Source organism: Micrasema longulum, unplaced genomic scaffold (genome assembly GCF_059751315.1).
Source record: "Micrasema longulum isolate JH-2025_06_02 unplaced genomic scaffold, ASM5975131v1 h1tg000678l, whole genome shotgun sequence".
Taxonomy (NCBI): domain Eukaryota; kingdom Metazoa; phylum Arthropoda; class Insecta; order Trichoptera; family Brachycentridae; genus Micrasema; species Micrasema longulum.
The window spans coordinates 1,247,592-1,271,462 of NW_028277874.1; the positions used below are offsets into that span (position 1 = coordinate 1,247,592).

The 23,871-nt window shown below is 34.5% G+C and overlaps 1 protein-coding gene across 1 annotated transcript; it reads right to left on the reverse strand.

Annotated features, from left to right (window-relative positions):
• Window positions 1-45: 45 nt before the first annotated feature.
• On the reverse strand, window positions 46-23,399 carry LOC148279713 (calmodulin). Its single transcript, XM_088229559.1, has 4 exons — window positions 23,307-23,399; window positions 17,764-17,938; window positions 4,224-4,466; window positions 46-919 (listed from the first exon to the last, which is right to left on the reverse strand). Exons 1-4 carry the CDS (start codon window positions 23,307-23,309, stop codon window positions 891-893), a joined length of 450 nt encoding a protein of 149 aa, XP_088085685.1. The 5' UTR covers window positions 23,310-23,399; the 3' UTR covers window positions 46-890.
• Window positions 23,400-23,871: the final 472 nt, after the last annotated feature.

Here is a 23,871-nt window from a genome sequence, read left to right on the forward strand (position 1 = left end):
TCAAAGGGCGGGTTGAGTTGAGTGGGAAAAATAAAACAACAAATGTATTGACCTAAAAATGAAGAAACATTTATTTCAGTATGTCTTTTGTATAATTTATAAACAGAATGAATCCGTGTGGTAGGTGAACAGAGCAGGAGTGGAGCGAAGAGTACCAACAATATAAAGAGTACAGTTTATAGTTCTGTAGAATGTAAACACTGTAATCCAATCTGCTAGCCTTACCTTGCCATGCCAAAAATTACAATACAATACAGGTGTGTTCTCCTATTCTTCATCAATCTTATTTTTTTCAAGTTTTTTTTGAATATTTTTTTTTCTTAATTAGTCTATGTTTGGATATTTTAGAAAATCAAAAGAACATTTACAATACAATAAATGGAGAAGGCGATGGGCCCCAAATATAAAGGTAGGATTTAAAATTAACAATTAGAGAAATATGGGAATAAGCTGGGGGGCAATGCCCGACCCCTGAAACACATTATCTTACAAAAAATTTACACAAGTAGGATGATACTGACGGTTACATCTCTCCTCCCTATTCGTACTTTCCTTTAATCATACTTAATCGATAAAATGGTGTTAAAATAATTAAAATTATCTTTTACAATTATAATATTCTTTTAATAAAGTAGTTGAATCACTCATTCTGCACTCACAGCAGAGGGGGAGAAACGCGCACACTTATAATATACACTTACAGTTTGCACTGGGGAATGCCAGTCTAGAGTCTATGGTCTATGTATAGAACGGCTCGAGGTCGGAAAGGTCTGGTTCTTGTTCTGGATTCCCCACACAAACACTAGAGAAATGCAGGTCCAATCAATGGTGGTACTGTGTGTCATGAAAAATGTGTTTTTCTTTATTACAACATTCTAAGCGTCGCTAACTCACTTCGACGTCATCATGGTGACGAATTCTGGAAGGAAACAAAAGGAGATTAGTCGGTCGGCCACTCGCGAAGCCTGCTACTACCCATGCCGCTACACTAGCACACTACACAACATGCCGTACACCGCTACTACGGCTACCGGGGCATCCGCCCGATCTACGACTTCCAAATTTCCTTGCTCGATACACGATCGCCGCCGGCTTCGTCTCCATTCCCCGCCGACCGGCCGGGCCGCGCTTAGACAACACAGAGGGAGCGGGTCACATCGAGTGGTTAGAGAGGATTGTTATTTACAAGTGTGCACTGTATAGTCTGTTCTTGTTGCGAGGGATGTTCCGCAAACCGGACCAGCGAAGAGCTGTTTTCGTTCCCTTCAAAGCACGCCCAAATCAAACTGCATCTCTATTTACGGTTTGAGTTGCGTCTAACTTTGAGGGGTTTAACATCTAACGAGGGGGGAGGCATACACCGAGAGTGAGTGTAGTAAGAATTAGCAGGCAGATGCGAGCTCGGTGAATATCTCTAAATGCACAGATGAGTGTAAAGTGAAGTCGGACTGGGCCGCAACTAGGTCGCGGGTGTGAACAGGGGAGCGGTCCGAGGAGGAGATGGAACCGAAGAAGGGGAAACGAAGGCAACTAGAGGGAGGGGGTGAGTAACAGATCGAGCAGCAAATAATAATCCAACATAAATGAATGGAGTACCTATAGTAGTGGAGCTCGCGACGGTCCGTGGGTCTTACCAACCCCGATCTATAAACCTGTTAATAATGTCCTATATCGCCATAGGACAGGCCTAGGTGGCGCTAGCACTCGCTGTCACTTCTCAAGAAAATTAATTTAGCTAGAGCATGGAAATCTGGAAGAAGAGGAGGACCAAGTCACAATACGGCCTTACATTTAACCGCTGGATCATCGGGTGCGACTAGTCTCTAGTGAACCAACTCTAGTCAGATCAGTAGCTTGTATTGATATTCAATTTTGCAAAATGAAAAAATCACATTTATTAAAAAAAAAAAAAAAAACAAAACATTAAACAATCAAAAAGTATACGGGTGTATTTGGGATATTTTTTAATTGTTTAGATAACACAGAGGCAATGGAGTTATAATGAGAAATGGATCTAGAGGAATTATAATTTGTATTACCATTTACTTAGAAATAAATTAGTGTCCAGAATAAACAGTTTATTCTGGAAACAACAGAATCAAAATTAAAATCAAACAATATTTGTATATAAAGAAAAGTCAAACTAATTTAACATCGATGATTACTCAACGAAATGAAAAGAAATATCTCTCGGGGGTAAATATATGTGGACAGCCGTAGACAGACGGAAAACCCATTTGTCTGACGGGAGCTCGTAAACAATAATTGGCCACAGCCCATACTTAAGAACACATTGAGAGAATACAAAACACAAGTGTCGGACAATAAGTCAAAAGGGGGGAAGGGCGGCCATGACCCGTGACAAGAGGTGAAAGAATCCGCAGACACTTGCCCCTCAGAATGCAAAAGGAAGATGGAGGGGGGGGTCACGCAGCGACATATCAGCACGGTGAGATATATATTAGGTTGATGGCATTCTGCCAAACTCAAACACAATGAAAGGTATTTACAAACACAGATACAGTAATATGCATACTGCATTCATGGACTTTATTTTCGTTCAGTGTGGTGCACTCCACAATCGGCTTTGGATAAAGCCCAATTAATTCATAAAAACGAAGTAAAAAAAATACATGCATCAACATTAAATTTAAGAAAATCATTTTCCCCTGTAAATACAATATTTATTCATTTACTCGTAAAGGTACGATGATTAGTGGCCAACATGTGGAAGCGTCGCACACTGGTTGAGTTCCCCTCCCGATAGCGCTCGGTGCAATAGCGTGTAAATACAATGCCAGTGCATCATAATTAACTTAAGCTTTTTACTTGTAAATACACACCATTACTAAGACTCGTCTCTACAGCTTCTACATTCGATGTAATAGCTTTGCATGCACAGCGAGTGAAACGTAGTATAAATAATTATAACCAGACTACATATATTTATATTTGATTACGGCGGATTTTAAGATATGCAAAAAATGACATGGCAGAGTGCCAAACTAGTGGCCACGGGATAAAGCTTTTAATCACACAAAAGAACACAATATGAACAAGTGCGGGATGTATTGGCTAGTTCTCGGTACACCACTGCGGTTAGGGAACCTTTTGAAGTGTGAGATATGTGGTTTGAGGTGACACAGACCGGTTAAAGACCGGCGGTGGACAAACATTCTATTACGGCAACACTGTAATGTGAAGTTGTTGACATAGAGAGGAAGTGTTCGGTTGTGACTGTAAATAGCATCAATGAAATCGCATCGCTCGAGAGGCTTGGCAATACTCTGCTCTTATATATCGGTGCTTTATATAATTTACTACACATGTTAAAACCAACTGGTTTATCTTCTAAAAATGAGAATTAAAAAGACAATTTTAAGAGTTGCGCAGCTAAGATTTTTGATAGAAGCGGTAATGTCCACTAGTGATATAGTATATGAATACCCTTACATTAATTAAATTTGTGATTGTTGTTACGCTTGTAATACCTTAAAAACGACTTAAACTCGATATGATTAAAAACATTATATTAAAGGTATATATTTTTAAAAAAAGTTATGCTTAGAAATTTCTTGAAAAGCAAGTAATAAAATGGGTTGTTTTGATAAAAAAATAAGTGTAGGAAAAATAAAATCACATTAAACTTTAAATTGACTAAAATGGCTAGCAGCAAATCTCTGAAAAATTGACTAACCATAATTAATCATTGAGTTATTTAAGATAATTATAATTAATAAAAAAACCGCATTTAGTCTGTCCGTCTGAAACTTTTCTCACTGAATCCACTTATATTTCTTGTTCAGACTGTTTTGTTATAGGGACACAATATCTCCTCCTACCATATAATTACTTCGGTTTCACGTAGACTATAGCAGTCTTCACTACCAATGGACTCTTTTGGTTTGGACTGACAGCCAGTCATCATTTCTTAAATGAGAGACACAATTTTGACAGCTATTCCAGACATTACCGCGGATGAGTTAAACCCGGTCAATGGTGAATACAAACACGTAAACCGGACATCTTAATAACATTGCGTAATTATTTGATGGTTTAGAGGTTAAAAACCCGATATTTTTTATTAGAATTTAAATCTTATTGATCTAAAAATGCCGGCAAATATTACAAGAGCAACAAGTAAAGTGTCGATGTCTGGTATGGTGATAAAATGTTTTTGTGCATTCCACAAGTAATGGGAATCAACAAGTCTGTCGGCTCACCTTCATAATTAACCTGGCCATCTCCGTCGATGTCGGCCTCCCTGATCATCTCGTCGACTTCCTCATCGGTGAGTTTCTCTCCGAGGTTGGTCATGACGTGACGCAGCTCAGCGGCCGAAATGAAGCCGTTCCCGTCCTTGTCAAAGACGCGGAAGGCCTCGCGGATCTCCTCCTCGCTATCAGTGTCTTTCATCTTGCGCGCCATCATCGTGAGGAACTCGGGGAAGTCTATCGTGCCGTTGCCTGAAAAGAGAAATTATTAAACATTTGAAAATAATTTAAATAAATGTACCAGTTTTGGAAGAAAACGGAACCTCGCCCTGTACCTTAGTTGAGATGCCGAGAGCCAGAAGAGAAGTTTACCGAGTTTTTGGCAAAATGGCTTCCAAACATTTATGGCTTGTTTTTTATATTAAATGACTAAGACCACAGCTAATGTCACATTTCTTTTTAAACATAAATGAAAAAGAAAAGTACACGAGGAATATCTTCTAAATGTACAAAAAATAAAATAATAGTTTTCGCTTTGGCGCTTTTCAGTCACAAATTTATTTATTTATACCAAGGTACATATTACAAAAAAAAATGTATTCCTTAACTACATGAGGCTAAGAGCCCCGTGTTGAGTTGGGATATAACATAATGGAAAGTGGATGCATACATGTTATTCAAGAATGCAAAAATAACCATTATTACCATAAACATAAAATTTAATCAACAATTTATCACTTCCTGCCGATTTCTTTACCAACCATAAAGTTGACAAGCAGGCATTTAAAATCCAAAATGTCCAAAGCTTGCAAATCCTACTATTTTAAAACTCAATTATCAGATACACTGAATAAAGGTTAAAGGCTCATAGTTACTATTCCAAAAGAAAAATAATAGATTTATTATCAATCGTTACCCTTTTTGCACCCAGCACCCAGGGCACTCCATTGATAAACGAAATGTAAGCCTCTATTTGAGGCTTGTCAGCAGGTGGGATAGGGGGTATTTGAAAGGAGGTAATGAAAAATACACCACAACACCCAGACCAATTGAGAAAGAATCTTTCTAGGATTTTTTTTCTTGCAACTGGCGGGAATCGAACCCGCGACGCCAGTTCCACAGCCATTCCGACCATCTAGTTATTTGAAGGTAGGGTGATCAGTCTTGCGCTTCGGGTGACAGCCCAGAAACAATGAAATATTGCAGATTTATCTCCACATAATTTCCTTGCTCTGGATTTTTACCCGAGAGCAGCCATCGAGTAGAAAACACTCCACCAGGGTTCTGGTTCTATTTTTTACAGACACAGAACTGTATTCTTAAACCGCCCGGACACGGAGTATACACTATGTTTAAAGGGATCCAAAATGATGAATTACTTAGTTCAGTACGTATGATGTAATAAATGGGAGTCCATTGCCTCAAACAGATGTATTAATAAGTGAACCCGGGTCTTCAACCTTTGTGAGGTATTCTGAACCAATTCAGAATGATTACACTAAGTGGTTTGTCAGGGGTCTTAGTACTTGCGAAGGTCACGTAATCTACACTGAGGTTGACCTCCTCTGTTTACAAACAAGTTCAAAACTACGGACATTCTTGGATAAGAATGCTAACATCGAATCAATGAAGCAGCAAAGTTATTTCATACCAAGAGTTAATTAACAAAACAAACATTTGTAACTGCGCAACATATTTTTTTTGACATCGAAAGTAATAATAATAATATTTGGGTGATTTATATAGCGCCATTTTTGTAAAAAATCACCTCAAGGGCGGTTTACAATTATATACCTAAACTTACATTCTAACTAAACTAGAGCGATATATTATATTTCCAGATTTAAAATTGAGGGTATGATAGTCTAAAGAAGTGGGATTTTAGTTGGGATCTGAACTGACAGGGACTGTCGATGATTCGTAAGTTTGAATGCAATTGGTTCCAGGCAGATGGGCCGGCGGCGGCAAAAGCACGATCTCCAAATCTAGTGTTTGGGGAGCGCCAGGTTTCGACAAGTTTTCCTCTTCCTGAATCAAATGCTGACCTAAGAGTAGATTTTCTTTGACATGTATTTTCCCTAATACAAAGGTCCGATAGGTATTTTGGAGCCATTTCATGAAGGGATTTGAATACTGTCCAGCAAAGCTTGTATTTTATTATCTCTGGGCTTTTTAACCAGTGCAAATCTCGAAGACGTTGTGAGATATGAGAATATTTTTTTACTCCCGTAATAAGCCTTGCTGCTGCATTGAAAACAGATTGAAGTTTATTAGTTTGATATTTTGGGAGATTAGCGTATATTCCATTACAGTAATCTAGACGCGAAAGTAATGTCTTATGGTACATTATTGTTGGGAAAAAATACATCACATGCCATCGTTTGTATTTCTTGGGTTAGTGAATTAAAATCACATTTAGTTTAAAACTTCATTCCATACAGCGAGCCAGTGCGCCTCTGTCGGCCAAAATCATTAATACTGGATTACACGAGCTTGGGCGACCAAAGATAAAATATTAATTTAAATACGTCCTTAAATCCCAGACTTTAGATTTATGCTAGAAAATTTACTTTTATGATTACTGGTAAATCTTGCAGCTTACCTAAATGCAATTTAGTCTTTCAACACTTCTTCATGAGGGCTGTTATTCTTTAAAATAAAACTGATTGACTTACGACCGTGTAGGGGATGTAGCATTATACGCACCGGTTTTATGTGATAAAGAGATAACGAATGTATTATATCTCAACGAGGATGTTCGATTGAAAGAATACTTGGTATAACCTGTTCGGTGGCTTGAAAGTGAATTTATTGTAAAATAAATAATATTACAAATGAACCTTTAGAATTTATTCTTTATATCAGCATATTGGTATAAATCCTTTGGTGAGTTTTGAAAAACAAAAATTCGCTAAACAAAAATAAAATATACACTAATTATAAAATAGTTTTATGCAGACAATAGAAAAGTGAAACTGAGATAATAGCACCTTTCTGAAAAGAGTGAATAATCTAATCTACACAGTGGTTGGAATGTTTTTGACTTTGACAAATGATAAACAATGAATACATTTTTTTTTTGCTTAACAAGAATCTAATTTTAATGATTTTTGTACCATAAGATTTTTTGTGATATGGGTGTTTTCTGCGAATTGAGAAATGCCGTTTATGTGATCGACACTATTTTTGGAACGTGATTATTACAGCTTTTTGTATGAAAGCGGTTGGGCTATTTTTAGAAGAACATAGAATTGACCTTACTGCACCCGATAAAACCAATATCAAATTTTATAAAAATTGTGGACTAGCTGCTTTCTGCATAACTACGTTCAATTATAGGTTATTCTTAAGTACTTATTTTGACTTTAAAAATAATGTTTAAATAATGATAAAAACGTTACTAGTGAATTAATAGTGAATAGTGTTAAGAGTAAATATATATATATAAAGAATTATAAAAAGTATAATTTACATTGTTTTGTGAATATTAAAATGATGTGTTTGCCATTGTTGAATGGAGTGAATAAGTCCATAACTAAATATAAAAATCCATGAAAGAATGATTCTAAAAGGGCAATTATTAACGTTTTGTTTAATGAACTACAGTACTCGGTAAGGAATACTTAAAAAAAAACATTTTTAGGATAATTCACAAAGAAATAGTGTTTTATTGAAATATATATAAAAATCTTGAAAGACAAGTTACAATAGTCGCAAGAAAAAACATATCAGTATGCATGCTAATGAATAATATAGTTTCATCAATTTTATCTACTGCAATTGTATTTTTTACGTTTCAATCATCGTCTTTGGTTAGTGGGTTTTACAAGAGACTAAATTTCATTAAAAAACCGGCTATTATTTCAGGTCACATCTCAAATGATTAATTCTTCTATTGAATAATTAAATTTACAAGTGCGGGCGCAACATTATCAGTTAAATCTGGACCAAGGCACCTCCATAAATATAAAATATAATCAATCAAGCTCAGTGTGCGCTCAATATCACACACACTACTCAGAGATGTGAATGACAGATTGTTAATTCAATATGGTATGATTATAATTCTAAACAGAAAAATGTACATAATATAAAATATTGACTTATGAATCGACGATGAAGAACTCGCTTGGCAACATGCTATTGGACAGAAGAATTGCAGAAACATTCCTTATTGTGCTAATTTTAAAACGGAAAAAAACTTAACATATTCGCGGACACTTATTGGACACATTCTTGTTCATATTCTTAGAGGTGGGGGTCAGTCAATATCTCCTACCGTATATAACCTACAGTTATCCATACCACAACCTACTTCCACTATCTATTAAAACCATTAGTAACGAGAAAATGTTCAAAAAGGCTATAAAAAAAATGGATAGTGGAGCTAGGTAGGAGTAAAATGGATTGTCACATTCGCCCAAACCAATATTGAATCAACTGCTCCACAAGTGTATAGCTTATGTTAGGTTTTTGTTCTTTCGTTGTGCGTTTTGTAATATAAATAATGTAGATGTACATAAATACGTAGTGTTTAAAACTGCCTGAACATTTTGTTAATTATCTCTGTTTATTAAGTTAGTATTCTTTGTTTGTTCTCAAATGTAAAAATATTTTTTTTAAAAGTATATCGTTAAGTGTCCTCGGCACGAGTAACCCCAGGAGGTCACATTATATTTTTTTTTATTATTAATTATAATTTATAAGAGAAAAAATATGAATATAATTACTTCAGTTTCACATGGGCTAAAGCCATCTTACAGCACTGACAAATGTATTTTGAACTGACGGCAATAGTCGTCATTTCCTAAATAAGAAACATGATTTGGATGGCTATAGCCGGCATAACCGCGAATGCAAGCGCATACGAAACTGTCCGTTACACATTTGTTGTTAAACTAAAAACAAATAAAAAATTTGGAACACTTGTTTTATGCATTAAAGCTATAGGGTTTCTCTTGTAAATTATTACACTTAGTTAGGACCCTGTTAAAAAAAAATCTGTGTAAAACGGGTTTGGTATACTGTTTAATTTTAAGTCAATTTAAATTTTAAAGCAAGCACTGCACTCTTCTAGATTGAGATCCGTATTAAATGTGTTTAAATAACTAATTTATAAATGCGATGTTTCAATAGAATATTACACATGTGTCCCGTAAACTTGAATTTCTATAAGTTATATTAATTCTCAGCCTGAAGAGTATATTAATTGTGCATATCCAAATACGCTATATTCTCACAGCTGCGGCACTCTGATTGTGATGAAAATGTATGCAAATATATCTTATTACTCGTGTCAGCCTTGGGCCGGGCCAGAGCGGGAGGAGAGATCAATGAAGTGTAACCCAACACACCTCGTATGTCGCACGAGTGACAGGGATAGGTATTTGCCTTTGAACCGGTTAACAGAATCTGTCGATTCATATTATAATAAATAATATGATAAATAATGCATCGGAAATATTTTATAACATTATCAATGAACGATTTTAGTATGGATATTTGAGAGACTCCTCTCTAGACCACTTCAATATTTAAAAAAAAATCTAAGTAAATTAATTATTGTACACAAACCTAAATTTTGGGTAGGATTTCATATTAAAGTATTGGGTTTGATTCCCTGCTAAGTTATAAAGGCTTAATAGGCTATGAAACTAGATATTGATGTACTTACATTACAGTGATACTGCATTTCAAATCAAACAAAAATATTGGGATATGATAGTTCTTGGTCTAATACAAATAATTTATTTTAAAAATAACATAAAAAATCAAATAGGTATATATTGTAATAAAATAAATAAAAACAACTTTGTTTATAATGACTTAATTTTTTTACCGACCGGTTTCAAAGCTATAAAAGCTTCTTTATCAAGGAAAAAAAAAAAAAATATTTATAGGTTTATATTGATTGAGGAAAATAATTGGGTCCTACTCCTCAAACATAAATTCTCAAGCCACGAGTTGACACCATTTTACATAAAAAGAATGATTCGGCATAATGTAGGGTAAAAAAAATATCGCTACTTATTCTAAAAAATAATGTAACAACCCAAAACCATCACGCCGTTTCTCCATAGGGGTAGGCAGAGAGGATAGAATGCCATATCATTCTGTATTACGTACAGACCTCACTTCCCCTACATCCATGCATCTTTACACCGATTATTCCCACTCTTGACATGTCAATCTTCCAAGTATTTGTTAGATTTGATCGTGCCATGTCTTCCTCATTTTCTGCATCCATCAACATTCGCATCCCTTTAGCTGTTCTATCACTGTCCATTTGCTCTACACGCCCAAACCAACGCGGCGCCCCTTTCTTGATTTTGTCAATAATGCTCGTCTCAGCCTTATATAGTGAACCTATCATATATCGATTTACCACACACTCGCCTGAGAGATTGCATTTTGGCAGCATTCAACCTACTTTCATAATTATTTTTCCAATTCCATACTTCACTCCCGTACATTAGGGTCGGCACCAGAACTCCATTATGAACCGCTGGTTTTGCCTCCTGCGACAAACATTTGTTTGCCAAATTAGATTTCAGTGCACTTTAATATCCCAATAACATGTATTAATAGATTTTTCAACAATTGTGAATTATCCTGTGAATTTCAATTAAATATAAGCATTTTTCAATCCTACATAAATGTTGTAATCCGATTTTGATTGATAACCCTCATATATAATACATTACATTGTATCAAGAATTTTGTTAAAAGACAGGGTAACTGTTTGCAACATGTAATTCTATAAGCAATATAATTTATTTTGCATATATTTATGATCAAATCATAAACTGAATAACTGCTGTGCAATTTCTCGCTTGTTTCATTGTATAAATCAAAGTCCCTACTAACTGTAAATCCATTTGCTTGCCTTGTATGGTGCATGGCGCATGCATCATTTGTATGCAATCCTGTACCTAATACTATTAGCTTACTATTCATTATACCAATGACAGCTGGTGTAGATTAAAATACAGCTCTTTATTAAGTTTACTGAATCGACATAACTCATTGTTGAGTTGGAGGGCATTAAAAAAATGGTGTCAAAAGAATAAATATGATGCACTGTTTAAAATATGGTAATTTTTAACATATCGAGGCTTCACTGACATAATGCATTAAGTCATTAAAACAAGTTCCGAGATAATCGCATTTAAAGCTTTTTTATTTTTTCCAAGCATTATTTCTTCCAGAATTAGATTTTTTTATTTTATTTTTAAAGCTTTGAAAGTCATCATTGTTCTAGGCATAGCGTAAAATTTGAAATCAACATCTCGCACCTATATAAAAAAATATTTGAAATATACAACGACTGTCGACTTAATCATTCTGTCAGTATAACCTCGATATATTCAACGGTAGAATTGACTATATTAGTTTTAAGAGGTAGTTTTATGAATGAAATAAATAAATTAAGGCAATTTTGTAATACAAAATTTCACGGACCATTGGTTCCATTAAAATTTCTAAAGAATTTATTAACTTTGTATGCGAGAATTATTGTTCAAGACATTATTATAGATAGGATGCGACTAAAATGCATTATTTCATCATCATTCAGTGGTGCATAAGATTTGATCATCTGTTACATGGGGACAAAGTAATCATCAGTCTTATGCTTCAAATGCCAGTTCAGAAACAACGAAAGTTTAAACAACCTTTAAAATCAATGTTTCACATTCACCCTCCTGGCAATTAAGCCCAGGACCTCAAGAATAGTATGCGAACGCGACAATCACTTTTCAATAAGGCGGACTTATCTGTCCTCGATTTTGATTTCCTCAACGAAATCAGGATTTTTACCCGAGAGCAGCCTCATTTAGGATTCAAGAAAACGTTCATTTAGGATTCTATGTAGATCTATTTACACAATGTGTAGTGTTAAATTAGTTAAGAAAATTCAACCGCAGTTTTGTCACAAACAAAATCATTGACGCAATACATACTTATTTAATTTGATAAAGTAAATTTTGGCACAATTGTGTTGTATTACATTGATTTAATTAGATTATCATAAGATATATTACATTAGATTATTTGGAGATATTGGATGAAACTCTGCAATACTAGGCTCGGGTGAAGTTGGCATTACTACATATGCCTGAAGACAAAACTATGGGAAAATTTACATATTGATCATTGGCATTCCAAAAACAGGAAATACTTGTTTTCATCACATTCGTTACGGAAAATAATTTGTTTCAGACAAGGTTATCGAAGCTTACAAATTAAATAAATTTAATAGGGTTTTAATGCATTCATCTTTCATTGAGTTAATTGATTCATTAATTTTTAGGAACTTAATGTGTTATTTAATATTTAAATGATTCAGCTAATAAGATATAATTAAATAAGACACATTACAAGTGCATAGTAAATGGCATTCAAATTGGTGGGTAATTAATATAGATGATGGTTTTAATTATATTATTGAAAACACCTGATACACCGTGTGAATGTTTCAGATATTTGTTACTTTAGGAATTTGTTCTTTTTAAATTACAAATAAAACCGTATCACGCATTAGTTGTAAAATATATATGGCTAGGTAAAAGCTATAAGTGTTCCACTTCCATGGTGACATCAATATGATTGATGTCAAGTGTCCGCTAAAGGCAATACAGTTAAATAAAGGCCCTGAAAGGTAGTAAAGAGATAAATAAACAAGTGACATTTACTTGTTATAAAATATTGGCTAGAAATAAGCTCACTGAGTGTGTTACTAGACCCAATGAGGTCTTGTCTTGTTCACAATTTATTCGGAACATAATTTAAAATCAGCAAGTTACTGCAATGTTCAGAAAAAAGGGAAATTTATCATAATTAATTTATTGTGTTCGTCTTTGATTAATAAATTACAAATTTATTATTTCACAATAAAACAATAATACAAATTGGCTAGTTCGACTAGATTGATATTTCGTGGGCATACAATGAAAACTGGCTAAATAGTTCTTGTTTGTTGGTAAATCAAAATTGAAGTTTCTACATAGACACAAACTCGTAGCTTTGCTATTTAGTACACTTTTGATTTTAAGTTTAAAGTCAAAGCAATGGCGATGTATTATGTTAGTATAAATTTTTTAATTATGTAAATATTTCCTATAGCAGATGTTCATAGACTGACTTGATCAATATATTTTTACTAGAAATAAAAGACGAGCGATACTATCCACTAATTTGGAATATCCAGTGACCGGTTTCGACCAGTCTCGAAGATGTCGCGAAAGCGATGAAACTAGTCACTGGATATTCCAAATTTGCGGAATAAAGTATGACTCGCCTTTTATTTCTATAATAAATCACAATAAACTTCCATCAAGAATTTTCACATACAAACTTAGATTATCAATATACAATTGTAAATTTTGTTAAAAAAATTGAGATATAAGTGGAGTTGGTTTTTAGTACATAAGGATTCACATGTAATAATTTAAGTTAGTTCGAAAATGTCTTAAGATGAAACACCTCTAAAAGTATGTTTAAATAAAATAAAAAGTAGAATTTATATTCATAGTTTTTTTATTAAAATAGGTACCTTTTAAAAAATTAACCTATTTAATGTTTGTCATGTGATAACCATGATTTTGTTTGTATACTAAAAACAATACCTAATAATAAACCCAGGAATGTTTTATGGTAATTTAATGTAAATTTTGTGTTCAAAGTTATTTGATAACAACAGATTTACTACAGCTGGAAGTTGCCGTTAATTATGAGTAGTGGTAAAAATAGATCTGGACTAATGAATGCAGTAAGTGACGGCCATTATGGATGCTAAAATATTTATGTGCATACGTGAATGTATTCCGTTGGAAGAATAGGACTGCAGTCATGACCAGAATCCCTCGTGTAATCTTCAAGTCACCTTCAGATCACGAATAAACGACTGTTGAAGCGCAACTAATCATCGCTGTGAAAAGAATAGCAATCGGAAAAGCGTCTTTGCTTGGCAGAAAACATTTGTGTTGGAGACTATCTAGAAATAATTGACAAGCAAGAAGAAATTGATTCACATCACGTAGTTGCGCTGATCTGTTAAGTGAGATTACTTTTTAACTATTTTTTTTCAAATCCAATCATCCAGTAATTTATCTGGAAACAATATTCTTCATTCAGTTACAGCGATGTGCAACACGAAGAACGCTAAAAAAGTGTTTATTAGCAGTAAAAATGGTGTTTCCTTCAGCCTTAACGACTCAATAATCTAAACAATGTTGAATTTGGAATAGCAAGGGAAGCCGTTCTTCATTATCGTTTCCTTATCACCTATTGCAGCATAGGGCGCTGCATTGACACTGCAATTGCAGCGTATCTGGATCAGTTTTGTTACGCGGAAAGCAAGGTGATCAGTCTTACGCTTGGATGCCGGTCTGGGAACATTAAAATAATGCAGCTTAGAACCACCTTTTAAAACAGTATTTCATGCCAGCCCTGCTGAGAATCAAACCCAGGACCTCGAGGATTTTTAGCTGAGTTTAGCTATCCAGTCAAAAAAACTCATTCGGGGTTCCGGTTCTTTTTCACACTCATAACTGTATTCTTTACCCGCCCGGACACAGAAACGTTATTAATAAATTTAAATAGCGTAAAAATTCCATGATAATTATATCTTAAAGTCATTGTTGACTTACAATTATAAGCTAAAAGTTATGAGGTTTTTTATCAAATTAATAAAATAATTAAGTCCATCTGCTGTTAACCCTTTCAGACCTGAATCAATTCCCGCGGATATAAAAAATATTTTTTATTCTGGGTGTACTACGGAAATGATTTGAAAGTATTCAGAAAATTTCATAATTTTTTACAAACAATGGGTCTCAGACCGATACAACAAAAATCATTTAAAGTGTGTTTAAATGATTTTTGTTGTTGTTTGGCATTAAATTTTACAATATACGTTTATTCAATTAATTTAATTTTGCTGAAATATGTTTAAAATTTGCATAACGTATCATTTATTAGGACGATGGGAATTTGCTCCAAAACAAACAAACCAGCAAAAGTTAAAAGTAAAAACAAAATTTTTCTGTGTAATGCTGATTACCGACGTATACAAAAAAAAACAGAGACATCCTTAGAAGTTCCAGTAATTAATTAATAAACCCGCCGCTTTTGAATTTCAGTAGGTACGAGTAAAAACATCTTAAAATTTGTGTATACTTGAATGAACACCCGGGGTGAAAGGGTTAAGATCTATGACCAAAAATTAAGGGTAAAACAGTGTGATAAGAAATAATTGTTTGACCATCGGAAAACAGCGGATTGTTTATGTAACAGATACAAATTTGAAACAGAGAAAAGTTTGTGATTTACATAAACAGTACATTTTCAATTCTAAAATTGAACAATGTAAATAATAAAAGCGGAATGTTTCCTACTGAAGCAGCCTTGGCTTTATTTATACTGAAAAATTCGCCAGTAAGAAAACTTAAGATAATAAAAGGTTTTCGGTGTTTGTACTGGTGTAACAGGTGTGTAAACAAATGTAGCGCTAGAATCTTTATCAAACAACACCCGTATTGGCTACATAACAACAAACTCGAGCGGGATATATATTTACCAGCGGAATTGCCTCACACACAATACTAGCCACATGCAGACGGAAACTTATTCATCCCAGTCTTCCGATACAATCATCCTTTGAGGTCTAATGAATACATCTCAATACAATTCTATTTCAGTAAGTTATTGTTTAGTGACCGTAGCAAATTTACATAGTCGAGACTCATTTATTCGGTGTTTCTGTCATGCAAATTTCCGACAGTCATTCTTACTTGACCTACCCTAAGCTAAAGGACCGCAATAAAGATAAATGGACCAAACTTAATTGTCAAACAGATTTTTTTAAATTCGAAAACCAAAAATGAATTTCCAGAAAATTGTCGTTGCGATGGCAATATCTGTTATAAAACATTTAAGAATGTTAAGGAGATCAATAAAACAATGCACCTTTCGATGGTAGATTTATTTTAAGAAAATATTTAAGTATACATATCGACAGTGGGGAATACATAGTATAGTTACTATACTATGTATTACTATTTCTGAATAGTTACTATACCGAGCGACATAGTTACTATACAGAAGAACCAATTAATCATTTTTATTTTTAATTAACAAAAAAAATTCATACGTATGTATTATTTTGGCGTGATTCCTACATAATTTAAATTTAAAATACGAGATTCTTAATTTACTTTTTCTTTTTTTCATTTATTTTTGCATCACATGCCGGGAGGTTCAATTACAGTGGTGAATTACATCACAGAACATCCGGCTTGAGAAAAGTCAAATTTTAGTTTTTAGGTTCTCACCGGGAATCGAACCCGGAACCTCCCGTGCGCGAGTCAAGCGTCTTGACCGCTACATCACGGATGTGCCAATTAAATAAACCGTTAACTTTTTTCTTTCCAGAGTCGATATTTTGTTGAGAGAAAATTTAATAATCTTGGCGAAAATTAAAAAAGAATGTTCACTTAACAGATATTGCAGGCGTAACGACGAAATGAAACTTATTTACTGAAAGGCGGTTATTCTATTGTACTGGGTTATAAATAAAAATGTAACATTACAAATATGATTTTTTTCCGATTTCTACTAACATTATATTAGGAAAAAAATATGATATTATTATTCGTTATAGGCAGGCAGCCTTTGCTGGTGCGCCTATATCTCGTGTACTGCTTTTTGACTTAGTTCTTCTTTCTTCCAAAAAGCATTCGGTTTTTGAACCGGTTGTCTGAAATGGAATGGACAACTAGGCTTGGCAATTTATTCCAGTCTGAAACCACCCTGCTTTTATGTCTATGTTTCTGAATAGTAATGAACTGGTACCAGCGAACACAATAGTTTAGATTAAATTCCATTTTCCCAGCGGTTATAAATACTATTGCAAAATACTCGAGAATAAGGTCATTCGAAGGTGTATCGATTGAGCTGGGTTTATAACTAAGAAAAAACAACTTTAAGCTAGGTATACTCATTTCAGATACCGATAGGATAGATTAAACATTAAGATGAAAGCTTATGTTTTTTTACCAAGTAGGGTATTATTTATTTATTAATATTTGTGACTATTGTTTCGGTGTTAGGCACATCAAATCTGTTGCAGCATTCAAACCAGGGTAACTGTCAATATATATACTTATATATATGATGCGCTCTGCGTTCCCGTGCATTCTGATTTTGACGTTTAAAAACAGATTGTATAGCTACATTACATAATCAATAGTTATTGTTCTCCTAAATTAAAAGTATCCCTAATCTTAACAAATAATTTCTTCAGGGTGTTAAAATTATCAATTTACAGTTAAAAGAAATACCTAATAAAGTTTGGATGTATAATAATTTGATGTAGGCTAAAATCAATAGTGGCGATTTTAACAGCAGGTTTTTAAAATAAAATGCTATTAAAAATATTATTATTGCATACCTGCGAGAGCTTGGTATAGCCATATTGATGTAAAATAATAAATAAATTAAATATTTGATATGTTATATCTCTGTTTTGTGTCCCAGAGTGCGCGCTTACCGTCAGCGTCCACCTCATTGATCATGTCTTGAAGCTCTGCCTCTGTGGGATTCTGGCCGAGTGATCTCATGACTGTGCCGAGTTCTTTAGTGGTGATGGTGCCGTCTCCATCCTTGTCGAACAATGAGAACGCCTCTTTGAATTCCGCGATTTGTTCTTCTGTGAGTTGATCCGCCTGGAAATTATACAAAATTGAATAAGGCGACATAGAACCTGATACAAGAAAGATTTGAAAATGAATTCAATGAAATATTCACATATATTTGAATTTTTTAGACTGAGTTTGAACCTTGGACCTCCTAATTCAGAGTCCACGACACTAACACAGACCTACAACCCTTGTCGATTTCCGAAATGCTATGAATATCTCCTCCCAACTATTTTAGAAGGAATGGTAGAGGGCACCTTGATCGAATCGAGAAAGGTTCATCATCATATGACCGTAAAAAAGGATTGTGAAGAATTAAAGGGTGTTATTGCAAACCCCCGTGGATTGAAACCAAAATATTACCATTTGAAATGAACTCCAATATGAAGCACACATACTTCGGCAAATTAGTGAGTTTGTTACGTTTATATATATAAAAAAAAAACTAACAAAACAACTTTGTTTTTAATGACTTATTTCTTATTTATATAAGCTTCTTCATCAAAGTATACTTATTTGTATGATCAAGTTACGCTGCGATTGGTGTACCAATGCAGTCCTTTATGCACCATTAGGTTCAGCAAGGAAGCTAGTTTAATTAACATTATTTTTAGTATGTCTAAATATTACAAGAAATGAATATATTTTATTGACATTTCTAGATAAACATGCAAAAAAGAAGGTATTTTTGTAGCACGTACATTTTTTTATATAATAAAAACAGGCGTTGGGTTTTATATGAAAATAACAAGATTTTAAGTTGCCAATACAATAAATAAAGCTATAATCATACCATAGTACTTTTAGCACCACAATCGGTCAAAAGATTGAATTTAAGTGGTGAACTAAATTACAGACGACCAAGGCTCAAGAAAAATACATTTTGAGTATTGTGATCTCACCCAAAACACCAATGTATGAGGCAAATGTCTACGCCTGTCTACCACAGTGATCCTATGTTTAATCAACAGACCAATATTTATCGGGATATTTAACTTCACATTTCCGCATTTAAGGATTTAATTTATAAAATTAAGCAAGAGTTAATGTATAGATATTTGTCTATTTCAGTACAATAATAGGTTTTTATTTAAAGGGATAATAAAAAAGCAATTTAAAATTTACTTGCTTTGAACTTGTATTGCCATGTTTTCATGAATAATTGAATTCTTTTTTTTTAAATTGTAATTTGTTGATAGTAAAAAAAATATTCATAAATATATTTATGGCAAATTTATTTTGCATAATTCATGAGAATGTAATATTCGAGTATAAACATAATTTACGTTATAATTTATTTTAAATGATGGAATTATGGATTTTATAGAATCACTTTGTAAAGCGCCCTAGAGAAAATGGCGCTATATAAGTTATCCATAATAATACAATGATTTCAATAAAATTACATTTTAAGAGAACATGGCAGATTTTACATTTTATATTGTCAATATCTCGTTTAGTGGTTACTTTACACACCTTGTAACAATAATAATTCTGCTTATATTTAACAATACATATTTCTTCAAATTTTTAATCTGTTGATTTTTGTCGAGTAAAAGAGCTGGAACCTTTATTGCTGCGGGTGAGATTCAGACAATACATGATGTAGGTTTAAAAAAGGGCAGCCTATAGCAAATCATACACCCAAAATTTTATATCTAATCCCAGATTACAAAAACTATTTTGTTTATTTGAAATGTTTCATAGGATACAATTTTCTCACGAAAGAAATACGTGATAAGGAAAAAGTACACATGAAGAAATCGGAATGAATACCACATAAGAGGATACCTTTTGTGCTTAATGTCCTCTTGTGGTTAGTTGTTTCTGCAAGACAACTAGGAAAGTAATTATTTAACCCCGGGGTAAAAATGCGCGACCCGCTTATAAAAATGTGATTTCGCTCTATTGCATAAAACAAAAGCTGGCAAATTTTTGGTTTAACAGACGTGTAATGGACGGTTTCGTCGCTGTGCTTGCGATTCTCAACCTGAGTACCTAGTGCCCATCGTTTTGCTGTAAACTGTAGCTAACTTCATGACTGATAACCCTAGAATGGTTATTGTCCATATAAGGGCGGCTCTATAAGCGGTAGAGCGCTATTACTCTGAGGTTTTAACCTAGTGCCTTAAGCAATATTGAGTTCAGTTCAGGATTTAAGATTAATACAAACAAAAAATATGTATGGAATATGGATATTCAAATACAGTCAGAATGATGAATGTTACACAGTGCGCAAAGTGGCCAATAACAGATCGTGAGCCCTGTATATGCCTGGACTTCCATAGCTTTTCTCACCAAATATCCTAATTGTTACCAGGAAATAAAAAATAAAGTAATTTTAAATTTTTACTTAGTTGTGCAATTAACTTTGCTGGACATGTTTGAGTAAGTTTTTAATGTGATTCCAATTTGCTGTAAATAATTGTGTCTCTTTAAAATTAGTATGAAATATAAAAAAATATGTGCAGGAATGCAGGTAAAACCTGCATAATAAAATAATATTGTTTGACACAGAAAAATGTTCAGATAACTGACAACACTGAAATAAGAAGTGGAACACATTTGAATTTCAAATATTTTTCTATAGATATTATGCAGTGTTACCATTGACATAATTGTGTGCCCATTAAAAATTAAGTCATTTTTGCATCTGTTCAACTCTTTAATTACGTCTGCATTTTTGTTAAAAAATGATAATTCATTATTCAAATGTGCTAAAAATCGATTTGAGAATGTTCGAGATAATTGTTATTTCAAATTAACGATTTTTTTATTTGTTTGAATTATTGATTGTGTGCAGTTGTGACAAAAATGAGGGTGTATTTTCCCCCCATTAATATACATATATACAAAATTAAAAACATGGATATAATACGAGTAGCAATGTGTCAAAATGTCTTTTGTAGTTTTTTTTTTTCTCCCTAAAGAGGCACATAATGTTAACACATTTTGAAGTCTAGGCATTTACAGGGATTATGACCGGTCATTGTATTGTTAAGTGGCCAATTTACACGCTGTGTAACGTTTATCATTTTGCCCATGTTTGAATATCCATATTTCTTAACTTCTTTTATCTGTTGATTTTAGTGAAGTAAAAGAGCTGAAACCTTTATTGATGCTGGTGAGATTCATCTGACTGAATAATTTTTATACTTGGACCGGTTAGTTGGTTTTAGTCGGCCTCGCGGTGTACTGGCCAGCGCCTACCATGCAAGAGGTCTCGGATTTGATTCCCGACATGGTTGATACGAAAAATATTTATTTAAAAGTGTGTATTTACACTAGAATATTTCATAGTCCCTGGACTGGTACTTGAAGCGTAAGACTGATCATCTTACCTTCATTGATTGGTTACCAATGCAGTGCCCTATGCACCATTAGGTGCGGAAGGGAATGATGATAATGGTTAGTTGGTTTAATCAACACAATATTTTGAGTTTGTCCAAATTCTTGTAGACAAAGACTGGACGTCAGTTTCTAGAATATAATTACATTTAGCATTATATGTAAATTGACTTCTTGTTAAACCAATTTCCTGTTGTATTTTTTGTCGATAAGTAATATAATCGAGGAAATCGTAAAATAACGTAGGTAGGTCATCACGAGCATTTTATACGCGTTTATAGAATAAATTATAAAATAAATAACTCATTGACGCAATTCAATCATATTTAATCTTACGATTTTCCTTCATTTTCTCAGATTATGCAAGAAAATTATAATTTTTCAGAGAAGTGTATCGCATTTTCGATACAAAAGTGGATAGTGTTAGTTAACACACTAATAGAGCTAACGACAGATAATGACACATAACGCTTTACGTAAATGCATCGAACCTGACGTAGGCGTAACCAAATTGGTTTAATAGTTCTTCCCACTGGGTTTACTAAATCTCCAAAAGGAAGGATTGTAAGTAGGATGTGGCGGCTAGTGGCGGTTCCAAATATTTGAACAGTTGTTTCTTTATTGGGGCAACGAAATTAACAGTCACAATAAGAAAAGAACACATCGTAAATGTATTCAAACCGCGATAAGATAAGAGCAATAAAAAAATAACAAAACGAAATGGCTCCGAGAAAACAAATTAGCACAATTTTATTGCGCGCCAGAACATAACACGGCGAAGTTAATGGAAGATTTAAGTGATAGCGGTGACATCGGCGTTATTCGCGCAACGCCCATTCGCTGGTTCTGGTTGATACAATATCAGTGCGGCTTGCGACTTCCCGTGTAAAAATACTGTTATCTGGAACAAGGTTAGTAGTTATGGTGGTCGCCGATAACGGAAAACATAACTTTTCCCTATCAATACGCGGCACCTCGATTGATCCACGTACTCTCTAGAATAGCTTTCACATCGTATGTCCGCCGGCGGCGTTACATTATTACAGGGAATCTATCTCTACATCCGTGTAGCGCCCGGTGAACAATAATATGTACTGCACCGGGGGTGGTATTCTGAACGCAAAATCGCGCGTAGAGAACGCATTTTTAACGCGTATTTACGTACGAAATACGCGCTAACAGAGCGATATCTTCGCGCGCTATACCGTTCAGAATATACCAGCCCAGCTGGTCGCTATACTCCCTGACTTCCGTATGCAACAACGGAACTAGATTTATCTGATACGAATTATTATGACGAAAACGCAAAGCCATTTATATTTTGCGGAAAATCGATAAATAGAACTCTCCTGCGTGTTACGTTTGCCCTACAGGCGAGTAATGTTTACTAAATACTGACATTACGCGCGTAGTTTTTACGGGATTGTCACGCGAACAACTGTTAAAATCAAATATTATGAACAAACAGCTAAAACAATATGCGATGGGAAAATGGAGGACGCTAATGCGAATTTTGACACAAGACCGCCAAAACAGATTAAGTGATCGGGTCACTTAGGTCGTTCGTCCAGTCTTCACCGATGCCTGCATTGCAGACACGTAAAGGTGTTACACGCAGGAATGGAACATTGGATTACACTTATAAAGGATGCGTCATTGCGAAGCAATGAGATGATCCGCTGAGCAACGTCATTTAACCGGTACCACCTAATGATTCCTAGAAAATCCGTTACTCCGATATCTCGAAGCGGACAATTCCATTTTGCGCAAATGTCAAAATATACATTCCGCCCCGAATTAAAGACTCGTTACACATAACAGAAACAGATACGCCAACCGGGTTATTTGCGGATAACACAGATTGAGAATGAAGACAGAAGAGCGGTATAATGCCCCGCATTGCGGCAAAGAGAAATGACCGTTGAGGTAATGGTCTTCTCTGGGACGCGCACAAAATTCACAACAATCCGAAAAATATTAATGTATTCCTGTAGCGATGATGCCCTAAACCACTTATTTGACACGGATGGCGAAAAATAACACTCACCATGGTAGATTAAGGTGGATAAACCGGAGCTACACTAAGATCGCGAGACACGGCACTGAACCGAACGTACGGGCCGATGAGTAAAACACTACTGCCGCTCCGCAGCTCCGACAGTCCCTGACACGACCGTCCGAGCCGAAAACGTATTACTCCGCGACCGGCGCACGAACTACTTTAAATTTTATTTTCGATTTTCATGTCTTTCCAGGCACCGTTTTGAACAATTTTTAAAAAAATTGAATAAAATATTTTGCAAACACTTTTCACTGCATCGACAAGGAAGATTCGCGGGGGATTAATTTAATCCGAGGAAGTAAGTCGGTTTTATAGGGTCTGGGTGCGGCTTGTTTACAAGACTTCCTCTGCGGATCTCGCTCGCTGATTGGCTGCCACGCACCTGCAATGCGTCAAGCGCTAACCGGCGCTAGAGATGGCGGCAAACGATCCGAACATTAGCGCGTCGCGCAGCACTCTGGCGGCCGTGCAGCTAACTATTTCCTTCCTAACCTGACAAGTTAAATTATGCGGCAAATTCAACTGCCGAGCTTTTCAAAAAGTTTAGGGC